This window comes from Gouania willdenowi, chromosome 13 (assembly GCF_900634775.1).
Source record: "Gouania willdenowi chromosome 13, fGouWil2.1, whole genome shotgun sequence".
NCBI lineage: Eukaryota > Metazoa > Chordata > Actinopteri > Blenniiformes > Gobiesocidae > Gouania > Gouania willdenowi.
The window spans coordinates 33,923,386-33,950,422 of NC_041056.1; the positions used below are offsets into that span (position 1 = coordinate 33,923,386).

The 27,037-nt window shown below is 39.3% G+C and overlaps 1 protein-coding gene across 17 annotated transcripts in view; it reads right to left on the reverse strand.

The window, feature by feature from the left end:
* myo18ab (myosin XVIIIA b) overlaps positions 1 to 27,037 on the reverse strand; it is a 132,102-nt gene that overhangs the window by 38,770 nt on the left and 66,295 nt on the right. For 15 of the 17 annotated variants that reach the window (XM_028465704.1, XM_028465699.1, XM_028465698.1 and 12 more), the window contains 16 exons: positions 26,875 to 26,886; positions 25,688 to 25,858; positions 25,510 to 25,600; positions 23,729 to 23,921; positions 23,393 to 23,479; positions 22,211 to 22,352; positions 21,980 to 22,139; positions 21,609 to 21,795; positions 20,798 to 21,002; positions 17,728 to 17,837; positions 14,366 to 14,431; positions 12,124 to 12,252; positions 6,889 to 7,032; positions 6,533 to 6,622; positions 6,266 to 6,385; positions 2,756 to 2,867 (listed from right to left, as the gene is read on the reverse strand). In XM_028465704.1, the coding sequence (XP_028321505.1) occupies positions 2,756 to 2,867; positions 6,266 to 6,385; positions 6,533 to 6,622; positions 6,889 to 7,032; positions 12,124 to 12,252; positions 14,366 to 14,431; positions 17,728 to 17,837; positions 20,798 to 21,002; positions 21,609 to 21,795; positions 21,980 to 22,139; positions 22,211 to 22,352; positions 23,393 to 23,479; positions 23,729 to 23,921; positions 25,510 to 25,600; positions 25,688 to 25,858; positions 26,875 to 26,886 (2,019 nt within the window). The remainder of the gene's footprint in view (positions 1 to 2,755; positions 2,868 to 6,265; positions 6,386 to 6,532; positions 6,623 to 6,888; positions 7,033 to 12,123; positions 12,253 to 14,365; positions 14,432 to 17,727; positions 17,838 to 20,797; positions 21,003 to 21,608; positions 21,796 to 21,979; positions 22,140 to 22,210; positions 22,353 to 23,392; positions 23,480 to 23,728; positions 23,922 to 25,509; positions 25,601 to 25,687; positions 25,859 to 26,874; positions 26,887 to 27,037) is intronic. The other 2 variants (XM_028465700.1, XM_028465691.1) reach the window with 1 other exon arrangement.

Here is a 27,037-nt window from a genome sequence, read left to right on the forward strand (position 1 = left end):
CGGCACAATAATTGTTGCACACTTGACAAAAGAGGGACTTTCAGGTGTGCACGAGTTGTTTAAAATCTCTATTATATCTGCAATAACTGAGAAACACATACATCAGCCACACCATCTAGTTAATACAGGTAATCTGCTCGGATGCTCCCTTCTTTATTTGAGGACCCCTGCAGCCACTTAGCTGCCCCCGATGTCTGCATCTTCTGCTTGGTAACCATAATTAACATCCAATAAAACAGTGTTGCTTCAACTAGTTGTAGCGTTTATGAGCACAAGAAGTTGCTCGTCATTTTTATAACTCGCAACGGATCATTCTACATGCACGCGCACAGATGTGAATACCGTCAGTTGAAACGTGTTCAGGCTTAAAGGTGCAGTCCGCGACTCTCAGATCCCTCTCTCCCCGCTGCTCTCTTGCCCTGCCTCCAAACTTTCCAAAGTCCCTCCCTCAGAGGAGCTAACAAGCAAAGGTTAGCCCAACAGCAACATCACAGTAGTTTAACAGGCTCTGTTAAAAGCATATGACTGCAGCGCTTCTCTCTCTCTCTCTCTCTATGTACAGCAGCAGCAACACGTGTCACTTACAGCAGTCACACGGAGGCTGCTGTGCGCACACTAACAACACATGCACCACAGAGTTCTAGTGTAACAATTACAAATCAAACATAATGTAAATCAAGCAGCAGTAATTACCTTTCAAGCAGAAAAGTCACCAATTCCACCTTCTACTCCTCCAGACCATACACTGTAAAAAAGACAGCGCTCCAGCCCGGGAAAGGGGTGGGGTCTGTGAGCAACAGCTGTCAGACAGCCCATCAAACACAATCCTGGCTCTGATTGGTTCTTTTTACTCAGTCGTGGTGCATTCTGGCAATCTGCCAAAGGCTGCAGGAGCAGCAAAGGGACTCAATGAGTCTGTTTTCTTCACACAAACTATTAGTTTGATGTAAAGCTGTCCTTACATAGTGACAGCTTTAGCAAATATGACAAAAAGTCACTTTCATTCAGATCGGACAGGTTTGGGCCGTGTTCTCTCGGGCTGGGTCTTCTTTTTTTGTCCTGATTAAAACTCTATATGGATCCTCCACGCGTGTGTGTGTGTGCGGGCTCCAATATCGCTGCAAGTCCCAGATAATACGTTATTTAAATTTGAAATGCGCGTCTTGGAATCAATCAATGTTATTTTTTGTCTATACAGTGTGTGAGAGTATTTATTAGTGGAGGACCTATATCAAGCACGAGTAACTTAACTACCTTCATCATGACCTTTTAGCTTTACAACAAAGCTTTAGCTTTATTTTGGCTCTTCGAGAGTTACACATTTCAAAATTTTCTGCGCGCCACGCAATCCCATTATGCTGTGAAAAATTCCTGGTGAGAACCCTGGATAGCCTGAATCAAACTACCTGTAGTAGATACTCTTTATAGCAGGAATTCCCCAGCTAAAGAATGCCAAATCTTACTCTTTAAGTACCTGCAAATGACTTGTTGCAAAAGACTCCCCTTGGCTTTGCACTACAAAGTTCAACATTTCATCAGCTAAGGTTTGATTGCCTGTCGATCAATATCTTTTCCTTCAACTATTATGTCTGCAAGGGCTTTTCCCCCTTAACAATCCCATTATGCTCAAGGTTTTGGTCTTGTGTGGAGCGCCAGACGTATCAAAAAGATCATGGCTGAAATCTTCTACCACAAGATATTTACATACATATATACATCAACTCACATCCTTTATGTTAAATCTCATCACTCTATTGACCTCTAATGACACTCACTCAATACTCACAGTAAACTCAATACCATTTATCAGCAGTACAGTACATAAATATCTGAAAGTCCCTGAAGAACATGACGTCTGGACACATTTTGTCATGCTTATGCAGATGAATTGTCCTCATGCCAATACACTAACAGAACTGTTCCAACCAGCATAACCTTAGGATTCTTAGCAAAATCTATTGTATATCAAAGCCTGCACACCGTAGCAAGACTGCTCCTAGCTGGCAGGCCTTGAGCCAATTCTCTACAATAGTGTTCATTTTGTATCGATCCATATACAACATCCTTTCTCACACCGCATTTTTCTTGGCTTTAATTCAAGTATTGATCATAAAACCATTCTTCTTCCTGCACCTCAACCAAATAACTCACGCTGGGTTTTTCTATCAGTCTAGAGAGAAAATCACCTCTATTGTACCAATGGTCTGGGGGAATGAAGACAGCATCCATTGGGGGTGGGCGTGTACATAAAAGACTACTTAATACATGATTGTTTTTCAGAGACAGTCCAGGAGCTCTTTGTGAATGACACCTTTTTACCATTTACACATTCCCACAGCCTGTTTTATGCTCAGATGAGGACAGTGTGCTAAACATTAAGATGAGAGAAATCCCGGTGCCAGTCTCATTTTAATATGATTAAATGTAAAACGTGCGCTCACATCCAGTCGTAAGCACAAATTCATACATCTACATTTTTTGTGTACCTGTTTCATGCCACTTTTTTACACAAGTCTTTGTACATGAGGCCCCAGGTGATCTCATAAGTGGTCCAAAAACTTAAAGAGAAGGGATGAATCTCAAACTGCTGAAGTACCGATGGTTGGCTCTTGTTGTGCAATGGACTTGTGAAAACCATGAAGACCCTGCTTTTGTGTTTTTTTTAAATAACATTGTCATTAGTCAGTACTATGAATGGTCTTTTATTATTGTGAAAGGTGTTGAAAGAGGAAGCCACCTGTGGTGTCAGTCCTACCTGTATCATCATCATCCAGATCCCCATTAAGTTCGGACGCTCTTATGAGTCGGGCCTCCATTACCTCCATCTCCATAGACTCCATCTGCTTCTTCATGCTGTCAAATCTGGCCTAATGGATGAATCCAAATCAAGACATTCAGACATTACAATGACACAAACACATGTGTTGGTCTGAAATGAATATCTGTGTTGGGAAGTAGTAACAGAAAGATTTACGAGCAGGTGAGACCCTTGAAAGCATATACACTGTCTAAATAGGCTTGTGGTGGCAAAATTGATTAATTATGTATACTCATATTTGCTTTTTGATCTCATTCAACTTAATACCCCAATTTGTAACTTTCACACGCCTGTCTGATGTCTTTTCCTCTTCATGCAAAGTCAGTGGGCCCATACTCCCACAATACAGCTTCTCTGAAGGAATGTCAGTTGGCCTCAGTTTAATCTCCAAGGCCAGAGCACGTCCAAACCCACCCCAGACATCACATACGCGCGCACGCACGCACGCACACGCACACGCACACACACACACACACCTAACTTTCACCCCAACATCGGAGGTGTCACCTCCGGCAGACTGACCTTCCCCCCCTGGTCTCTTCTTTGTTGTCTGTGGAAGGGGAGAGGTGGGACAGTGGGGTATAAATGTGTGTGAAAGGAACTTTTGGCCCCTTCTACGCGCCTCTCCTCTGGCCAGAGGAGACCACTTCTTTGTCTATCCCGCTTTGTACCTTTTTATTTAGTTTAGATTAAATCATTTTTTTATTACTTCATCATCTCTCCTGTCTGGTCTTCATCATTTATCACCGCAGAGTATGTTTTCAAGTCAAAGACGAGGTAACCGTAAATTTCACCGTAACAGGCTACAATGACAGGGGCAGTTTCGTTCATCTTAAAATATATTTATAAAAAAGCTAGCAGTTGCTGATGCTTTCTTTAAAGACCAAACTTATCTACAGCTTACTTTACTGCTGTTCAATGACCACAAAACTTGCTAATACACAGATGTTTAAGCTACTCTTAAATTATTATTATTTTGCTATGTGGGTCAGAGTTGAATGGATTTACAGTATTTTGGCCGTCCTCCAAGTCTCTCCCCCGTCATTCACCCCACATGCAACTTCTTCCTTCTCCCGGACATGCCGAGTGTCACCGCTTGACCCGTTTTTTGATTGTTTTCTCTCACCATCTCCACACTCTCAATAATCCACTTGGGTTCCACACATGCTCTGGTCGAGTGTGCGCTGCTGTGAGCTGGTGGGAACTTCCGTATCAACTCTTGTAGCGCCATTTTCTGTCTCGTAAACTCCTTTTCTCTCCCTCTGAGCTCTGCCCATCACGGGTGATCTCTCATCCAAAGGACAGCTGCTGCCACCTACATGTCACATATTATTTTGCTATTTGGCTCACAGTTGAATGTTTTGCTTACTGTATTTTGTATGTGTCCCCCCGTCAACCACACAGACGTAACTTCCTCTTCCTCCCGACACGCAGAGATGGCTTGTTTGGCCCTGTTAGTCGATGGTTTTATCTCACGATCGCAACATTTTCAATAATCCACTAAGGACTACACATGTTCTTTGTTAGTATGTGGTGCTGTGAGCTGCTGGATACGTCACAATATCACTCCATAGCACCATAATCTCCCTCGTCCCTGCTTCTTCCTCCTTAGCTAATGGTAGCATCAGTGGCTAATCTATCATTTAAAGGTGCACTGCTGCCATCTAAAGGGCACCAGTTGGTCACTAAATCACACTACAGCTTAGATATTGATGAGGGACCTCCGCCAGGGTGTGAAAAAACTAAATTGACACAATATAACATCAATGGCACTGAGCGTTTGGATTTGAAATGACATAATATTACATCAATGATACTGAATGAGTCAATTCAGAGGTCTCAAAATCAATTTTACTTGGGGGCTGCTGGAGCCATCGATTAGGTTTTTACTACCTAGCATTTCCGGAAAGGTAATTAGTCAGTACTTAAAAACCTCAAAATTATTTTCTTTTTTTAAATAAACTTTAATGAACATTTAAGTTGCCCATTTTCTTGTTCATTTTGACACCCACTCGTGGGCTTTGACCTAAACAGACTTCCAATCAAACCAATGCAACAAGCTTGGAGAGACCTTCGCAAAGGCATCCAAACACAAAGCTTAATGAATGTCTGTGATACGCATGCCGCACAGCTGGTTTGAACAAACCACTGAGCAAATACTGTCTGCAGGTATTACTCTCGCTATCTCATTTCAACTCATTTGTTATTTGACTGGTCTACAATATCCAACCCTTCACAGTGACTGACGCAGTGAGGGAGTTTCAAACAGAGGTGCAATGGGCCCCGAGTGTAAAAATGACTTGTCTGCACCCATTGATAAATGCCCAAGCAAGGTTTTTCTGTTCATCTGCTTTAGCATTGGCAATATTAGGGTCCTATAAAATCTGTTTTATTTTTTTTTAAAATTCCGTTTCAGTTTTTTTTTAAATTCGTGTTTTCCATATTGTTTTTTAAAATTCCCCTTTTTTGTTGTTACAAATATTCAGAAAATATTAGTTTTTAACTCCTGTGAGGAAACAAAATACTAATAAATTAAAATAAAAACCCATAATTAAACAAAAATGTATCTAAAAAAATGAAGTAAGATACAATTAAAAGGTAGATGCAGTATAAGTTGTAGTGACATGGATTATTCTGGCTGCTCCTTTTTAATTATTTAAAGTCATATAAAGATGTATAAGAATAGCATTAATGTCACCCAATTCCCTCTCAGGGTTCAATGGTTTACTGAATCTGATCAGATTTATTGATTATGTTTTGATCAACTTAATCTAAATGAACCTAATAAATTATCCTGATGACATCATTCCAGACCATAATGATTAAACAAAAACAAATGGATGCAAGGATGCATCAGTTATTTCATCACTAGGGGTCAAAATACTTTTCAGTATTAGAAATTATTATTAACCTACGATGTTTCAGACTCTACAATTACTGGCATCGATGGTCTTGTCCACAACAACACGCAACTTGTCCCACAGATCTTCTGTAGCTCTGATGTTGTTCAAACACAGATGAAGCTGATTAAAGCTGATCATGTTCTCACGGAGTGCCGCTGCTCTTGATGAGAAACGGACAGAGCTTTACAGGCACAGCAAAGTTAAGCGGCCACTGATGGCTCTGTATTTAGGAGTCAGTGATGAGTTGCGTAGTTTAGACAATGTTTGTAACAGCCAGGAAAGGGTTTCATCCCGATTCTGTTTATTTCAGCATTCAACAGTGGATTCTGTTTTCATTGGTTGATTCGGTGATTCCGTTGATGTGGATTTTATAGGGCCCTACAATATACAACACTGGTAAAAATTGGTATATTTCAGGGTGTGACTCCAATAGAACATAAATTCAAATCATTTCTAAGATTCTAGTACAAACCTGTAAGTGGGAACAATGTGTAGTAAAAAAAAGAAAATTCAATTATTGCTTGGTATTTGAGTGTTTGTCCACCTGTAGGTCTTTCATGTCTTTCTCCAGCCGCAGTCTTTCAGATGTTTCCGTCTCCAGCAGCTGAGACGCTGACTCCCCGGTGTTACGCTCATCTGCCAGCTCTGATGACAATTCTGTGATCTGATGTAACACAGAGGCACGCACACAGTCAAGAGGTGCTTTGATATCTCTATCAATATCAACTAAAAGGCATACTGTGTATGAGTCTGTGTGGTATTTCACACACAACTGATGTGCTGTGCATCTTTTCCCTGTGTGTATGTTTACCCGGCTCTCCAGACGGTCTGAGTTGAGTCGGAGCTCATTCCTCTCTTTCTCCACCTTTTCTACCCTCTGCTTCAGCTGCTGAATCTCCTCCTGGGAAAATAAGGCGATCGTGTCCATTAGTGCAACCCTAAAAAAATAATCCTAATATCCAAAAAACAAAAAATATATATGGACTACGATTCTGCTAGATCACACAACCTTTCTATGTACAGTACATTAAAATAAGAAACTGAAAATCTGAAGTACAAGTAGTACATTTTGAGAGCTAAGCCCACAATTAATAATGTTTGAAATCAAACATGAGGTCATCCATAATGTTTTTCAAGGATTACTGAGTGCAGCAGACATGAACGTACATCTTTGCCACGGATCTGCTCCTCGGTGAGCTGCACTTCTATAAGAGGTCTCACAGTGGTGAAGAGCTTCCACCAAGGCCAACCTTTGACACCACGGTTCTTCTTGATGTTCTTCTGGATGCACCTGATAGCCAGATCCTGGATCTAAACAAGAAAGAATTATTTCAGTTCATTGTCATTTCCCTTTCTAAAATCACTTTCCAAAGACTTTCATTGATGGCAAAAAAAAACTGCATTTGAAATATATAGCCACACGTACAGTAAGTGGAAACTAACAGTAGATCATAGCCTAGAATCCTGAGTGATGTGACAAAATGATGATGTTAACCGGATCACTTTTTAACTAACTTTGGAAAGAGATTCATTTTAAGAGCAAAACAGACCCCAACTTTAGTAAATCCACACACACAATACTTATTAAACAGAAGTGGCAGTCCTTTGCTTTTAATTTAATCAATGTCATTTATTAAAATTGATTTAGTTACTAAGTAAGAACTTTTTTTAATATTAAGATTCTCATTGCAAAACACCCTCACAATAGCAAAGCCCTTGAACATACTAGTGTTGTGTTCAAGACCACACTATCTGAGACCAAGACTTGCCCGAGACCAGAATGCACCGAAACCAAGACAAGACCAAGACTTTCGGGAGCCGAGACCAAGTCAAGACCAAGACCGAGACAAGCCGAGACCGAGACCAAGACCATAAACATTTTTTTTTTCAATTTAAAAAAAATATAAATAAATAAAATTATGACAAGGTTCGAAAGTTAAATACCATTCTCTCATTTGACGGACAAAAACGTTGCATGCAAAAAATTAACTAAAATATTAAAACTACTACTGCTACTGATAAATTCACAATTATTCTACACATTTGAAAACACGATTTTTATGTCAGCTGAATGTACAGCAAGTGTTTAAAAGTATTTCTGCCAAGAAATAATGATTCTTGATTCTGATTCTTTGAGTTGTGCAGGTCAACAGGTCACAGAGTTCACAAGATATTTTTTTAGTTTGAAAAAGCCTTTACACAGGCCATTTTTATTAATTCACTTAGTTGATATAGTTTAATTTGATTGCTGTAATGTAACTAGGATATTCAATTAACAAAGTGTAAAAGTGAAACTTGCTGAAATAAAACTACAAACAAGTTGTCAGCAGTGTAAAAAACAGAGCTACAGGTAGATGTGAAACTAAATAAAACAAACTCAAACCCTGGAGTAGTCATGTGACAAATCAATCAACAGTTCTTGTTGATAAATATCATTATTATTTTGGATACAGTGGAAACAGAAACTATAAAAAATAGTTATGTCAACCTGATTATATTGTAGGAACATATTATATACATAAATGTAATTGGAGTCTAAAGCCACAAAAAAATACCACTTTAAAAAGATAATAGACTAATATAAGACCTCTTTACAGTTATTTGACTCATTCTGTGCAAGTGCAACTTGCGGTGATGATGCGCTGGTGACGACATAATCCAAGAGGGCGGCGGCCAGGATTACAGCTGACATTATGTAATAAAAGCCTTAAAAGACATGGATATAATGAAAAGAGTGGATGGACAGAGGCATAAATATGCTGACACACACGGACTTATTAAACACACACGAATCTCGGTAAGCGGAATAGGCTTCACCGGCCGGCAGGCACTAGGACCCAGAGACGGAGTAAATGCGTCCCCGTACTGCATTCACAGAACCCTCTTTATGAGCTGCCATTTCCTCTTTCCTCTGCCACGACATCATGGCATTACCAATGTGCCTTTTCTCCTTTCTGTACCTTCTTACAAGAATTACTGGCTTTGAACATCATGTTCCAAATGTGCGATTCCATTCCAACATCTATTGTTTTCACCTAACTTCATCAATACACCCAATAAATAACAATTTAAAGGTCCAGTATTATGCTATTTTTCACATCTCTATTTGTTCTAAGAACCCCAACAAGATAGTATTTGAGCTTTATTTCTCACCTTTTTTCCAGAGCTTTAGCCCTCTGAAATGTAATTTTCATAATGCTTCCAAAAATAGGCTGTTTTGACGCCTTCATGCATATGATTGAGTGGGCGTGTCTGTAGATGCAGACTTCATGCCTCGCTCTTGGAGAGGGTGATCAGTGATCACCATAGCAATTATCTTTTGCTATTCACACAGCCAGAAAACTGTTTTCGGCCAAAAAACTGCACATTACAGTAAAACACAAGGCTATTTAGGCAGCTATTGTGAGTCCGACAAACGCTGCTTCAAGGTGTGTTTATCACATCCGCAGCAGCAGCAGCAGTCAGCTGTTTCAAACACTCACCGGAGTTTCTGCAGAGATGCTAAGTCACTTTCTTGTCAACCTCACCTCTTATAACCACAGGAATAGTCAATTTAAGACAATAGTCCACTGTTTTGTCCTACCGCTGTGTTGTCAAAGGTGATATGAGGCAACATAACACTGCACTTCAGATGATCAATATACAGTACTGAACGTAAAGATATTATCTGTGGAGAAAGTGGTTAAGGAAGCAGGCTTGTGATCATAGGCTCACTGCTGCTAATCTCCCTGGTCCATCGCTGTGGGATGTTGATCAATCCCTTATATTAACCTTAACTGCTCTCTGGGCGCTACACCGTGGCTGCCTCCTGCTCCTCAGGGAGGGGTTAAATGCAGAGGACACATTCTGTGTATGTAGCTTTGCATATATGACAATAAAGTATAATGTATATTCTATATAAAACCGTAGTGTTTGTTTTACCAGTGAGGTGGTTTAAGAGGGAGGAGCTTACATTATTATATGGTAGGAGAAGCCAGGTTTGTCAGGAGGAGGAGTTTCCACGTTGTGATGTCACAACGTGAGAAATATCCAACTCACACGTTTGGAGTTGACTTCATACTAAAAGTGGAATAATAAGGGAGGGAAAAAACAGAACTTTTTCAACTTTGGCCCTCTGAATGAGGCTAAAGGTATATATATATATAAACATTGATTTGCATTTCTGGATACTTTCATCTGAATGTTTCCTGATTTACTAATTGATTAGGCTGTCCCAGATTTGTAATATCATTTGATAATTGCCGTCCAACATTCACATTTAGCCTGAGACCACCTGTTCCTATTGAAGCTGGTGAGGGTGGAAGGGGATTGTATCTTAAGGCAGCTCTTTAATTAGGCTCAGTGCTGGCTGAGTTTCTCCACTCTCAGCTGGTTTCCATGAATGTCAAAGAGAGGTTAGGCAGGCTGTGGGGTATGAATGCAGCCAGAAGATCTATTTGTTCCCATATGGCAAAAGTATCATTCTTACATTATACCTACCTCTTTCTCCTGTTTACTTTTAGCCGAGAATGCTTTGAAAAATGCTCTGCTTGCAGAAAGAAAAAAAAGACCTTGGAAGGCAGTAAGGAAGGTTTTCTCCAGATAAATCAATATAAGAAGAACTTTGCGTTAATGGTGTGAAAATAATGGTTTCGTCAAAGCATTTATATGCAGGGTATGGACAAAACGCATGAATCTAACTTTTTAGACCCTAAACATTTCATATTACTTCTGGAATTTGTTCTTGATGTTTTAATCAACAATGCTTCACATTTACATAGTGAATTACATAGCTCGTTTTTAATCAATCTACGGCTTTACAAAAACTATTATTGATTCAGACGACAGTCACACCAACATACTGAAAGTTAGCTACAGCTGCAGCCACAAGGGCTGTTGGACGTAAGTGTGGATGCCAATCTGCATATAATAGTAGCACAGATGACTGCCAAGTACATCAAGTCATTAATACATTCACACTATGAGGCAGGGCAGTGTCTTGTGGAAAATAATCCACATTCCTGATTGCCTGATTTAAACCATCCACAATTCTGTAATTAGACTCTAGCTCAGGGGTTTACAAACTGTCTCTAAAGTCAAAAAATCCATCAGATTGTAAGAATGTGATTCTTATACATGTGATGCTCCTCCTTGCAGAGTGTGTCCAGCTTCTGTCTGCTTTACAGTCATAAAAAGTGTTGAATCAAAATATTCAATACAACTTATTATTGTGCATTCTCATGAAAGAAACAAGTGCATGAAAGGAAATCACTTGACTTAAAGGCTTTTAAAGCAAATGTAAGCCAGTGATCACACTTCCCTCAACAAAAGTTCAGCCACAAGCATTGTGGTTTGAATTAAATCAGTGTATTTAATTATTTCTTTCAATAGGTCCAAACACTGACAGGGAGGAATACCAATCTAATACTGATCGCTACGAAACAAAGGGGTGAAACTGAGGGCTACAAGGGGCAGGGTATGTTTACCAGTTAAATTCATAAAATATACACCATTAAATGCATAGTGCTGTGAAGTATTGTACAATAATTTGCTAGTTACAAATGGAACTAATGAAACTGACCAAGTAAAAACTGCCTTGACAAGGGCAGAAACCAGCATGAAAGACATGAAATAGCTCCTAATCTTTGGAAATATTGGAGCCCATTGAGAGAGAAGCAGGCTGGCAGATTATTCAAGGTTCCTACAGCTTCAGTCAAATTAAATTCAAAACTATTTATTGCCATTTGAAATTAAATTTAAGACCAACTTCACAGTAAAGACAATTGGGGGAAAAACATGCCACATGAATTACATAGGGTTAGGGTAAAGTTTTCTAGTGTCTAGTGAAGATCAAAGTAAACACATAAAAATAAGTAAATACAATAATCAAAATCACTCCAGAAACACACAACATGGCTACAAAAATAGACAGAAATCTATAAAACAACAAAAATGCAAAAAATAAAAACCATTAAGAAAAAGCTTAATGGTTGGTTAATTTACATTTCCCCATGTTGTTAAAAGTTGCTGTAACCACGTCACTGTTTGTAGTTGGTTCCGCTGTCGTGATTGCACAATGTTACGATGTTTAAATTTAAAAACAAAAGTTATCATTTATTTTGAAATGTGAGACTAATTACAAACATAAAATCATACTTATGTGTTAAACTTTAAGACTTTTGAAACACTGATTTAAGACATTTAATGACAATTAAGGCTTTATTTTTAGATTCATGAATTTAATACCTTTTAAGACTTTATAAGGGTCCGCAGGAACCCTGTAATAAAGCTCTGTTTTGACCTGTGTAGACTTGATGTGGGATTTGAAGCTTTTAATGAATGAACAATATGTTCAACCTGTACCATACTGATCGTACAGGTTTGGTAAAGGTGAAGTGATCCCAAACAGTGGAACAATCTTACCTTCCTCTTCTTGAAAGCCTGTCTGGCGAGGTATCCCCTGCAGGTGGCCTGGAACATGCTGATGTTCCTCCTCGTCTGCACATCCCGCTGCTCCTCCAGTCTAGATAGAATTCCAGCTCTGAAGAACACCTAGAGAAGAGAATGCGTCAAATGAAGTTTAAGCTGGTGAGGTTCATGATTACTCCTTATGTCAAGTGTTGAGATCGATTTCAGGTTTCTACCACCTTTCTGGATTGGGTTTGCGTGGAAAAATGCTTTCCAGGTTTTATGAATGCATTAATAGTTCAGAAATGTGTGAGAAATATGAGTGTCTGAAGTCAGCCTAGAAGTAAAAGTGTGTACATGTGTATTCTAATCTTTATGACGTATGTGTATTGCTTTTGCGTCAGAACAAGTACATGAGTAGATGGATGGATAGAGGGAGAGGGGGAATATGTGCATTTCCCATTTTTTACAGAAATTGCGATGAATTGCATATTTCAGATCTGATCCAGATAAATCTCTGACGGGCAATTGAGGAATCAACTGTTATAACTGAGTCAAATTTCATAAAGATCGATCATTTACGAACCAAGATATGCATTTTTGAACATTTTCCAATGATGAGGGATAGAGATATTCCATTCTGCTCGGTATATTGATGCAGATATCCTTCAAGATGTAGGGGTGTGTGTGTGTGTGTGTGTGCGTGCTTGCAAACTAAAGGCCTTATTTACCAGAGGTCAGATAGAAACTGTAGACAAACTTTTTGTGAACTTAAAAACTAGCAGTGGTGACTGACAAGTAGGAGCTACGAGGCAAGGTTAAACTGTCTGCAATATCTGCCAAAAAACTTTGACAGCTCCAGGCAATGGCTGCTCTTTATTCCACAGACATTCTCACATCTAATTAGCAAATCCATTAGTTTGACTGCAGTTTCTTTTTCCCAAACTTCAAACAGCCTGGCACTGACTAGCTTCTGCCTGGGAAAGGTCAAACAATTGGCTCAGATGAAAGACTCGTTCAGGTTACTTCCAGTGGTCAGTGTCTATTAGAAGGATTACAAGCCAATATAGCAACAAATGCATTGGACAAAAATCTAAAGATTTTTCTTAGATGGTTACACACTTACCTGTCTCCTTCATATTCTGATGAGATACAAAATCACTGTCACTCTGACTGGAAAACTGATCATCCTTTGAAGAAAATTATTTGCACATTGATTTATTCCCAATTGGTGCATTAATTTTTTTCATCAACTAAGCTATGTGACCATAACTCTCTCTCCAAACTTTTCACGACATCGGATGATGTAGACACAGGATCTTTTGTGACTTTAAACCTAATTGAGGTTAAATATTCTACAGCAAACCACTTCAGACATTTAGAGGCCTATTGGAGTTCATGCCATAATCAGCCAGAGTGGTTTTTACTTTTAAAGAGGACCCACAAAGCATAACCATCAGATGGTCATAGTTTGAGGGCTACTTGCTAGGTGCAGTATTAATAAAATCTTAACATGCTTGTGATATGATTCATGAGACAGGAGAGCATTGGGACAAGTCAATTTGAGCTTTGGAATTGTCTGATAATGCTGAAACTAGTGACACAGAGCAACGTTCTTCTAATACAGACATGTTTTAACAGTCGTTTTTTTTTTTTACTTCTTTCAAACTGTGTCATTTTTTTATGGTGGCATTTCAAGTGACTAAAAAAGGACAAGATTGCAGCCTCCGTGTCCAACGGTTTCGATGCACATGTTGCAGCGATGAGTCCGACATGTTCTGGTCAGATTTGCACATAGCAATGTTGGGCTAAGGTATTGATTGGAACTACAGGGTTGAATCATCTAATCTGGTCAATGAAAAAAGAAAAATCTGATGATCTTTGATCTTTTGAAAAGTATTGCAAAAGCTGATAAAGTGTGATGGAGCAAAATGTGTGGAACATGCTGTATTAAAATATTTAGATAAGATACACTATTAACTGAAAAAGGTAAACAATCACAATAATTGTTACTAGGATGAAATTAAAGTAATAGAATTGGTGAATGGACTTCATTTTATACCACACGTAGTCTTAAAGTGCTCAACATACGCAGAGCAATGAACATGGAACCAGATCACAGTAAAGACCACTGTTTCTCTGCCAAATACAGAAAAATAAAAGTGTAACCCCAAAAACCAATGTAAACTACTTTCTGACATTGCAGCGTGTCAGAGATAAGATGGCGATGTATGTGCAGGTGTGTGACCTCACTCACCCTGCTCAGCCCCATGTGGAAGGTGCTCTTCTCTAGCTCCAAAGACTCCATCAGCTCACCCACAGCCTGGAAATCAGAAAAGCATTCAATAATACAGAGAGCAATACCTGTGGTTACATAACTGCATATAAGATCCATACTTAATACTAAAGCTGCTTTAAGCAATATGCTTTTGTCCCAATTTGATTTTATCACAACACTTGGGTGCATACTTCATATATATCGTGGTTCTACAGGTATTGCGACTCAATGGTAACAATTATTATGATTTTACTTTCAAAAAACCAAAGCTGAATCATACACGTTTCGAAAAAAAAAGTCAAAAAATCAATGCACATCACAAGTCAGTGAGTCGGTGCGATACTTATTTCTCCTATACATGAAAGTACACTACACAACATGTGGTGGTAAACTATGACAACATCTGCAGAGACAGTTGAATAAATACATCTTTAAAAATGTTAAATATTGTCACAATAAATAAATAACTAAATTGTGGTATACCGTGAATTGGTATATTTTCTACCCTTACTTAATACTGAGACAAAAATGAGGAGGTATGACAAAATTGTTTTTTCTTGACCCGCCTTAGGGGACTTGAAGCACTACAGATAATCCTCCATTGGGTTATTTGTTTTATTAATTATGTCAAAAAAAGGTCAGAAAATGGATGGATGGACAAATGACTGGATGGGAAAAGAGGCCAAAACTGAGACTACCATGCATCTGTACTAAATATATTATATCATAACAATACAGCTATAACAGAAGATCTGTATTATATTACAACAAAAAACCACATCAACATTGTAATGACATGGACGGACAGCTACACATTTAAACTTGTTGTTTAAACCATTTGTTTTCATATTCAAAACAAACACTTCAATCAATCAAACTGTAAGAGGTCATACCTGTGGCCTATCACAGATACCACAGCACACCATTCTAAGTAACTACATGAACAATTAATCTATTCCCCGTCTGTCTTTACCATTCCTTGATACTCCCGGAAATATACGAACCTTGTACTCTTCCCCCCCCCTTTTTTTTGAGCTGCCCCAAGCTCACAGACCCCCTTGGGGTGAAACACAAGGCAGGGTCCCTCTCCTTTGTTCTGATTCTCTCCAAGAATTAACAGAAACAGTTTAAAATTGATAAAAGTATAAAATGTATTATTCTACACTGTCAATATTGTTTTATTCACAGGAAACAAGGAAAACCCTTAGAATAATTGATTATACAGGTAAAGTGTTCTTAAGGGATATCTCTCATCTAACTTTACATTAAGAATATCTTGTCTAGTATCAAACTATTCGGGAAAATATGAACAAACTAAAACCAGGTATAGGCTAAGGCTGATGCTTACCACCTTCTTTTGTTTCCTGAATAGCTCTTAATTTGCTATTGTTTTTAGGCGAAGCTCTATAATTACCTAATTTTGTTGACAAGCATTGAAGCATTTATTCAAATATGGGCAGATAATGCCTCATACACATGAATAATTTGAATCTGTTTATTAGCAGTTAAATTGTTAATGGATATTACTGAACAAGTTCCACTGATATCCTTGAGGCTGTTTCACCTCATTAAAAACATGTTTCCTATACACAGATACAAGGCATGTTCTGCTGATCCTCCTACCTGAGTGTAACATAAAAATAGCAAACCAATAAAAACACATGGAGCAGTCTTCATCACAGGCTCCTTTGAGGTTTGAGCCTCTAGGGGACAAGCCATTGACAGAATTGTTGTACAGTTTTGATAGATTTTTGCAGCACTACTCTTTTGTTTTGTGGGTGTGAAAATAAACAAACCTATAAGCAGATATACCATCTGGTTGCTGATATCCCAGCCTTATATGCTTGTAGTAAAAACAGGACAACATAGTCATCAACATCCCCCACAAAAAAAAAAAAAAAACAGAACAAGGGAAACAACTCCAGAAAAAAATATTGCACACTACTCATTTTCGAACTCCATCAAGGCATTGATACCCTGAAACCACACACTAAATTTGGCTATTATATCTTAAACAGTAAACAGATTCTGAGAAAAGCTGTCCCCTTCAACTCGGACGGACGGAAGTACGGGAGGACGGAGTCTAAACCTTCCACTTTGTGGCGGGGGACAATAAAAATAGGGAGAAATTTTCAGCAGCATTTGTTTTAAAACCATTCATTGTTTCTATTTCTACACCTTTCCCTTTTTCCAATAATCTTTCTTGATTTCTTTCTTCTCTCTCTTGGGGGAGTGTGTGGCATTAGTCCTCTCTATGTAGGATTACTCTGCTGTAAACAATGAAAGGGAAATTGAAGACCATCTATTGATTGTTCTGGGTTGTTTTGCTAGCTAAAGGGGGACCCACAAATACTGTCATCAATCATATGCTCAGGGATGTCCTTACAACACTCTGCCTCCTGTACAGAGGAAATGAAAAGATAATGACACAAGACAAAGAGGTAAGAGGAGATGTGAGGGAAAGCGAGGGGGAGGGTAGCAGGAGAGAATGTGGCTTGATATTGTAATTAAGCAGTCGAGCCGCTGTATGCTGCCAGCCTCCACAATCATACTTAGTTACACACACTCAAGTGCACAAGGAGCAGGAGAACTACAGTCGAGAGATGATCGGGAAGAGGAGGAGAAAAGGTCCTGTACTTTAAATAACAATAGAGGGTGAAAAAAAAACTACGACCAATTTTTGGACATTATTCTAGCTCATTCACACCCATTAATAAATTAAAACTCAATATCCGAACAATGTACAACATGAGTAATGGAAAGATGACCTTAGGGGGAAGTCTCTATTGAGATAACCACTGTGTATCACGAGAACCTATCATGAAAGGCTTACCCAAGGCTAAACATACTTCTACTGACAAGAAGATTTGTTATTTTATTACGTCTCCATTTTTCGACTGCTGAATTATTTTGTGTTTACTTTATTTTTTGCCCAACAGATGTAATAGTTTCTATCAATTCACATAAAAAAGAGGACCTGGCACAGAAAGTTTGTTTTAACTTTTTTTTAATACTTGTACTGAAGAAGAACATGGTAGAAAAACGATGTGCTAGCCAAGTACTGTTAATCTAGTTAACTACAGCAGCACAACCATTAGTGTAGAAACAAGACACAAACTACAACAAAATAAATACCAATAGGTGATGTGCTTGCGACTGTAATAACCTGAAATTTCCCACTGTGGGAAAAATAAAGCAATATATTATCATATATTACTGCTTGCTAATGTCTTGCAACAGGATTAGGTAAATACTGAAACTGTGCTTTCCATTAGAGATGAAGATACTGGGCGTTTTTATAAAAAGTAATCAGCAGTTTTCCTCCACTTATAGAGACTTACCCTCTTCTCATCTGTGACGATGTAGTGGCGGCCGTGCTTCTTTGAGAGATGTGGTGCCAGTACATCAAAGCGTCGGCGAAACTCAGAGAACACCATGTGGTCTGGGTATCCTGAATATCATGAATGTAGCACAACAAAGATAAGAGAGACGTTTAGAGCAGGGTGAAATGTGTCTGCAAACTGTCTTTTAAACGAACAACATGAAAGCACTCATCAAGAGGAAAAAGGCCATCATCTTATAAGAAAAGCAATTCAGCCAGAAAGACGACCTCTTCCTTTACTGACAACTTGAGAACGTATTGGCCTCAAGAATCACAACAAATCAATATTGATGTTTCTTTTGGCAAGACACTTAACATTAATGTGATTAAGTTTGGTTTTATCTTTTAGGCAGTTCAGGCAGATGGAGAGATAGAAAACTGTCAGGATTTGTACTACAATAGTCATCTCAGCTAAAATATTAAGTGGTCAGCAATCTGTGTCAATAACTTCCTGTTATTAGTTCCAATTTTAATGGATGAATGACAAAATTTTTTATTTTGTCCTCAATCACAATTGTTGTTTTAGTTCAACCAAAGACCATTTAAATTGGTGACAACATTCTGCCAGTTGCACGTTATTAGGGGCAGGCCGGCATTATTTCTAAGCGCATCTCCTGAACCACTGCTAACTCGCTCTATCCTGAGAGTGTTGGCATTATTTAATTTGATACCTGTCTAGAAGGAATTTTAGATTAACTTGCAACCCCAGTGTGGTGCAGCACGGAAGATTCAGTATCCACAAATATCAGTTTTCAGTTGTACAATATACAGCTCTGACCTGTCCCATTGTGGACAAGAGAATGACTCCCTCTACCATGTGGAGAAGTAGAGTTGGTGTTCACTTAACAATCGGTATTAGAGCTAAGAGAACGCAAACAACTGTCCACCTTGTTTCATTCCAACAAAGAACCATTAGCTCTTTGTATTCAAGGTAGACTGAGCAGATTAAAATGTACTTGTGAGAGTAGTTGAGTGACAGCTATTGACCGTAGAAGTAACCAACTACAGGAGCGACAGTTGTTAATCATGTGAAATGGTCACTACTTGCACTGAAACACTTCCAAGCTGATGATGAATAAAAAAAGAACGCCTGTGGTGAAAAAACAAGACGCATGGCGAGTGCTGCACAAACATTTATTTTAGTTCAAAGTGAACATTGAATCCATCCTTGTCTGATGTGTCATGAATATCTAACAAACGTGTCTTGGAAACATATTGGGCTTCTTTTAGGTTTTATATACACACACACACGCATACATACATACACACACACACGACCGGTCAAAAGTTTTAGAACACCCTAATCTTTCCAGTTATTTATTTCAATTCAAGCCGTGCAAATCCAATGAATAGCTTGAAATGATAAAAGAGGTTAAAAAAAGGTTTGGTTACCCAAAACTGAAAAATAAAGTACATTTCAGAATTATACAAATAGGCCTTTTTCGAGTAACATGAAGGAGTTAACAATTTAAAGCTGTTCTGCAGCAGTGACGGTTGAATCAGCCTTGAAAGCTGGTGCTACTAATTCCTACAGGTGTTCCAACTTTTCTTGCTTAATTCCAACCCCCTCTGTCTGCATAAAAGCAGTGTTGGAATACACTGTGGTTAACCCTCATGAGCATCAGGTGAACAGTATTGTTCATGGATTCCATCATTTCTTTTTCAACTCAAATTGCTATTTGTTCTATGCTTTCATTTCAAAGTGCAATGACACAATAAACTGAATAATTTTCAGTAAAAAACTGGAAAGAGTGTGGTGTTCTAAAACTTTTGACTGATAGTGTGTGTACATATACTGTATATATATATATATATATGTACACACACACACACACACACACACACACACACACACACACACACACACACACACACACACACACACACACACACACACACACACACACACACACACACACACACACACACACACACACACACACACACACAGTATAGTATAATAAGATTCTCCTTGATGCGCAGCAGACTGTCTTGGCACTGTGTTTGTGGAAAAAGGGAGTTGGTAGGGAGATCGGGCGTGAACGTGTGTGGGCCACTTAGCGATGTGACGGTCCTGACATTGTTTTAAATAAGCAGCGGGTGCTCCCTGTCCCAAAACAGTCACTTCAAATGCCAGATTTTTTAATAGGCTATTTTATTCTGACGTTCAGAATGACTCACTTGAACAAGTTACTCTAATACTGCCCTACTATCAGAAAGTTAAAAATTAAAGCCTTTTAATACAGTAAAATTTTGTAATAATAAATAGGGATGTAACGATTCACTCAACTCCCGATACGATTCGATTCACGATACTGGGTTCACGATACGATTCTCTCACGATTTATTTTACAAAATGGGACTGTAGACAATTTTTTTTTTTTTGGGAAAAAAACTAGAAAATACAGTACTATTTTCCTTTTATTTTTCATTGTCAAAAGAATCCCTTGATAAACTATTCAAAACAATGCAATTTAACTAAAAATAAATCTTGAATGAAATAAATAAAGGAAAAATACAAATGAAAATGAAGCCTATTAATTTAAATTCTGGTTCTATGATAAACAATGCAAAACTGCATAATAGTTCTTTTTCTTTTAAAAGTGCAACTGAAAATGTATTTTGTGCCTTAACAATTGGACTTAAAATTGTGGTTGGCGCCCTCTGCTGGTCAAAAAAAGTACTGTGATTCAATTTTCAGAAAATCGATATCAACCGTGATACCTATGAATCGATTTTTAACTGCCTTACGATTAATCGTTACATCCCTAATAATAAATCAAGTCGTCTTTTCAATTATGAACTGAAAATCAAAAGGCCTATTAACATCAGGATTGAATCATAATACACAAATGCTTTAGATCTAGATACATAATCAATACTAATGAAAACAATAGTTAACTGAAGCGTTAGACATTCAGAAGAGCCACGTGTAGGAAGATTTTACAGTACATGTTTTCTAAATGTTCCAGAAACGTAGGAACCCTAATATGAGTGAAAATAGTAGTGCTAGTTTAGATGGTCTTTACCTTGCCTGTAGATGCGTAGAGCATCCAGCAGCTTGGATCCTCGCAGCTGAGCCCTGAGGAGGCCCAGGTCTAAAGTCATGAGGCCAGAGTCAGGGCTGTCTCCATGTGTGACCCGCAGGTCACCTCCAGTCACTGCCTCAGCTTTGGGCAGCAGACAGTGGACAAAGTGCACCTTGGATCGACGCACCATGTCAATCAGAGCATCCTACAACAGAGAGGAAAGAGTGTCAGAACTGCCTCTGAACTAAAGAGAAAACTGCTACCATAATCATTTTAGATCATTGAATTAAACATAATTTACTCCAAAAAGAAACTAAAAAGATTAAAATTGCCACTTGAAAGTTTGTTTTCATCTTCACCCTAAACACTTAGTTTGTTGACATTTTTGTGCATTGCATTGTGGGATGTGGAGCCCCGTAAACAGAGGTATACAATGTTTTTGCTTTGTTTTTACAGCAATTTCATTCACTTCTTTACCAGGACAGTGATTTGCTTGATGAAATGTTGTGGTGCTTCGATGTGGAAGTTTTAAAGCGATGTATTTCAATAGGAGTTATAACCATAAACCAAACCCTGAATGAAGTGTTGTAATAACATGCAATTGCAGGAAATAACTTTTGATCAAAACACGTTGAGCTTGATAGACAAGCAGCACTAAAAAAAATGCAGAAATTGTGGTGTCACACACAAAAAGTCCAAACTATTAATTTTGTGAAATGTGTCACATTTCCCCTGTGAGATCGTGCCCTTGCACTCTGCATCAAATTCTGTGAGCTGGTACTCAGTAAGAGCAGTAATGACCGCCACTTACCACTTGGAGTTTGACCTGGATGCACAGACTCTTCTTCTTCACAGCGGCCACACCTGTGGTAAAGGTCTTTCTCATGCTGGTGGCTCTCCGAAGGGCCAGTTGAGAGCTGCCTTCCAAGCCAGCAATGGAGCCCGATAGCACTGTGGCCCCGGTAGCACGGCCCAGGAACAGGCCGCTGATGTTCTTCCTGTAGTGACAGCAGAGTGCTCTCAGTTACCGGCTAAATGATCCAAAAACATTTCAATACATGATGATGGGCTGATGTTATGTAATGTGCAAATCCAAAGGGACTGCAACAGAGAATGGACAGAGCTGCAATGACAGGCAGATGTCATACACTACATAATGTGTGCTTGTGTTTGCGGTCGTACTTCTGAGAGTCTTGCAGTAGAGATGCAGCATTCTGAGCAGCAGGGTTGTGCTTTGCATGGCTCAACCAGCCCTGAGTGTCATATTCCACCCAGTCAGTACCATAGCTGTGGCCAAGCAGGAAGAGATGTGGCTTCGCTCCTCTCAGGAGCAGATTAGCTCCTGCAACACAAACTAAATATTAATTCATTAAGTAAGATGAGGCTAGAGTATCCACAGGTTGGTCCTCTTACCTTTGTTTACTCCCTGTGCAGAGCCGTAATAGCTGAAGAGCCTCTCCAGCATGGTTGCTTCTGATCCCCCAGGCTGAACGGCCTCCTCCTCCATCAGCCACAGAAGCCCACGAGCCTCATCTGTTCTGGCCAGAGTGCGAACCTGTGACCAACATGAATGCATGGCTCATTGTCAGTGTCTGTGCTGAGGTCAACCTTTAGGTTTAGGTCCGTCTTGTTTGTAAAATGTAGTATTTCACATGTCTAAAAACAACAAACTCTGCCCTACTATAACCTAATTGTATTATTCACTTATACATTTTTGATAAAAGAAACGCATCGACTCGTGTGTAAATTCCAGCAACCCCTGGCATATTTGTGTTCTCTTATCCATTCCCAAACAAATCTCATTTCTAGCACACCGGCATCCTGTCAAACCATCCACAATCAAAGTGCACTAGATCTAACACAATCAGGGTGTGGAACCTGCTCTCATTGTCACCATGACGTATGTTTTTGTTCTAGCAGAGCAAAGCAGAAACACAGCTCTTTGGTACATTAATCGTAGAAATAGCTTATATGGAGTCCATTTTTCAGGTAGAATTGGAAGCTGATGAAAAACGAATATATTATAACTTTGTACACACTTAGAGAGAAGCTAATGATCAGTTAGTGAGGACACAATGACTAAGAAAGAAAAATGGGGAAAAGTCATGAGATGGAGATTTAATGTCTGTAATGGAGGTGATGGCCTGGCACAGCTTTGAAATCTGTTTCTGGTAAGGTAATGACCCAAGGTAAAAACCTGAATGTCAGACGAACAGACCACTGTGATTCATTTGACCCTAACACCCTTGTGTATGAGAACAGCCGAGTCGAGTGTGTGAGCCTGACAGAGACGGACAGAGTTGTGTGAACACAGCAGCTCTAACTTATGCAGCTCTTATTCCTGCTTTGCTAGATTAGCTCCAACTGTTTGCACTTGTCAGCAGTGATGGAGAAAGCAATATTTGCTGGCTCACAACGCTGTCAGAGCACTTGCTTGTTTTCTAGATTTGCATGAATTTCTCTTTGAGAAAGATTAAAAGTTGGGCTAAAACAAACTGCAATGTGCACCAGGAAGAGAAAGAGCAAGCACAGCTGAGTGCATGTTTAGGGGAGGAACAAACTGAGGGCAGAGAGGATGATGGGAGGTTTGCTTACCAGAGCTTGGGTTGAGGCTTGATCAACAGCAGCTACAGACAATGAAGCACTGGACTCTATGTCATCTAATGCAAGCTCTATGTTTTCCTAGATCAGGGGAATAAAGGCTTATGTTAGTGTCCTACAGGCCATGTAGAAGTAGAAGATTAACACCACAGAAATCACACATAGCTACACAGAGGTAAATCAAAGTCAGTATTTAACTATTGCTTGTAGATTGGGTTTTGTAAAGCAGTAATTTTTCTAAACAATGTTATATTGGATTTTTGTCCAGCTTCCTGAAGTGCAAGAAGACGCTGGTGGATGGAGTGTGCATGTGTCCACAATGTGCTGCACCTCTTTGTATCTCTCTAGCTCCTGGACAAAGGTGCGCTCGTGGAAGAGCGTTTGCAGCCTCTCCTGGGTGTAGTTCTGGCAGAGCTCCTCAAACGTAGCTCCACGATGCTGCTGAGCCAGTCTAGGATTCTGAAATCCTGGGGTGTCCACAATCAGAATGGAGCACAGAGAGTGCTGGCTGGACTTCAACGCCCTGAGAAACAAAAAACATCATTAAAGGTCCAGTATTATGCTATTTTTCACACATCTCCAATTGTTCTAAAAACACCAACAACACAGTATTTGAGGTTTATTTTCTCAAACTTGCCTGTTTTCTGAAGTTTTAGCCCTCTGAAAAGTCACTTTCAGAGCACTCCTAAAAACAGGCTGTTTTTTGGGACAAACAATGCTCAGCGCTGCTTCAATGTGTGTGTTTATCACAACAACAGCAGCAGCAGTAAATCATCCCACCTCACGTCACAGGAATAGTCAATTTAAGATGATAGTCCAATGTTTTGTCCAACCGCTGCGTCGCAATAGGTCACAAATAGGAATGTGTGATATTTTATATGATTTATCGTCAAAAATATTCTCACCGTAATCATCCCACAATATAAACGATAAATTCCCATGTCGGAAATTAGCGCGGGCCACGGGTCATTTGTCCCTCAATTTAGCCAAGAATGCCCCAAAAAGACTGTGTTCCGTGGTCAAAAACTGTCCCTGTTTGTTGTCAAGAACTTATTATTCTCTGAAGCGGAACGCTGTTTACGGAGCACTGCCGTGCCCCGCCACCGCCCCCTCACACACCGCTGTCTGTGTGTGTGAGGTGTTAGTCTCCGCTTCCAGAAGCTGCCGTGCTGCGATACATCATGGACCGCTACGTGGTTAAAACCAGACAACCATCCAACAATGGGAAACATTCCAAGTTCCTCCATCAGATCCACCCAAAGTTCCACAAACAAGGGGACAGAGATGAACCCACAGCAAAAATTATGAACTGGAAACTCAACCAAAGCTAAATATGCTAAGCTAACACACCCACACACAGACTGGGCTAAGAGCTAACGTTATCGTGAAAAATACTAGAAATTATCGAGATTATATTTTTAGTCAATATCGCCCATCCCTAGTCACAAACACGTCAGATCATCCCATAAAATCCTCACTTGCATTTTCTTCAGGAAATGCAATTATTCCAGTTATTACTATTATTATTATTATTATTATATGAGAGTGCATTGGAATTCAGTGCCAATGAATAGACACATGAAAAGCAGAATTATTTTTTATAAAACATATGTTTTTACTGATACCACTTTTTAGGTTTTCCTTCCAGGGATTTGGCAAAAGGCAGCTGTTCATGAACCTCCCATCAGTCTCTTTTTACCTCACTAAGTAAAGTGTGTCTGTGCGATCCCAAGCAGTCTCTTTTGAACATTAGGATGTAAGAAAAAATACTGTTTTTTTGTGAATTTTGTTGGCGAATCTTCATTGAAAAACTTTGGATGACTGTGAAAACCACAAGCATAGATGTGAAAATAAGCAAAAAAAGATAAAATGAGCAAAAGTTGTACCAAAAAGGGGAAATGTTTTTAACGTGTTGAGTATGTACAAGAGCATTGCAATTTGTGCACTGTGGAGAAACAAATTTAATACCAAAAAGGGAAAAAAAAAAAAAACAATTTACCAATCGACAATTTGTGTTTATGGTTTAACTAGATAATGCAACTGCATTGTAAAGTTCACTCAAAGTGGGCTTGTGAAAGTATAGTAAAGTATAGTATAATATGAACATTGACCTGTTAATGAGGGAGATGAGAAGTGTAAAGAGCTCTGAGTAGAGTCCTGTTGCCATGGCCTCCAAACACTCCAGAGCACTGACCTTGGGGCCTGAGAAACGACACACAAGCATCAGAGTCTGCAAAGAGCACTACACACTACGCAAGGCAACACGCAGTGAAACAATGAGGGATTTACCTGAGCCGTCGCCCTGGCCGGCCTCATCTGGTCCTCCTCTAAATGAAGTGGCGTGCTGCAGTCCTTTGGTCTGGTGCTTGAAGATGGATGAGGATAGCTCCTCCAAAGTGCAGCCCAGCAGGTAGGCTGCTTTCTGGGCCCATTCATGGCGGGCAAACTGTCGACGTCCAGCTAAAAATAAAGCATAACATTCCAAATATTAATGACAGAAACTCACATGAATCGTATGGAGAAAATAATGAGATGACATCCAGAGTTACTGCTTCACCCTTGAAACTAGGTAAGCACTTGGACAAGCTAGGATATTCCTAGCGTATCTACAAGTGGAACGGGAGGCAGAGCGTTCAGCTACCTTGCTTCTCGCTTCTGAAACCACCTCCCAGTTTCAATACAAGAGGACAGTAATCTCTTCATCTTTAAAGAGAACTAAACCCCCAAACCACAATGTATTTGGGTATGAAGTTGCATTGTTCTGATTGATCCTTCTCCAACTCTCGACATTTTAGTCAATTTGGCATTTTGTGTAGTAAAAATGGAAGAGTTACTGCCTTTTAAGGGTGGAAACCCGGTTATTACAATCAAATGTTGGCATTATCAGAGAATGATGGTTTGTTGCATTTTGATGGCTTTTTACATCACAAACAACCACTGTTGACCCAGCCCGTCCTCTAAAAACTAGCACCTGTCAACTCTGCAATCTGTGGCAATTTATGAGTAGGATGGATTGAGGGAATTGCAAAAGTGGTGGTTTTGCAGATGCTAACATACCCAAAGTACCAGTATAAAACCAGTATAAACAGAAGAACACTAATGAGTGAAGTGAGATGAGGCAGGCCTGTCGTGTGTGCGACAGCAATTCAGGAGTGCAGTGTGAACGACACGTGGAAACATCAGAGAAATCAATTTAAGTGAACAGGTGATTCTGCTTTTTGAGAAATTTAAAGTCACCCAACAGAACAGAAGTGAGAGTGGAGAGAAGTCATTGTGAAGCAAACAAACATTGGAGCACAGGATATGAAGGAAGGAAGGACAGGTGACAAAGAGACATAGAAACAATAAAAATGCTAATGAGTGGAGGCCTGCGATGTGTGATAATGGCATTTGGGGAATGTAGAAAAAGAAGAGGCTGTGAAACAAAGCTGTTGATGTGGACAATAAACAACAACTAGGTGTTATTTTTTCATTACCTTCATCTCCGTCTGCATTTGAGGCACAGCATGCAAACATGCAAAAGAGAACATTAGAGAGACCACAGCTTATAGATTAATCCAGCAAATCAATGAGCAAAACTGCTTACTCATCGCTTAACTAACATCATTATTATGATGTCATGAAGCTGTCATGCATGAA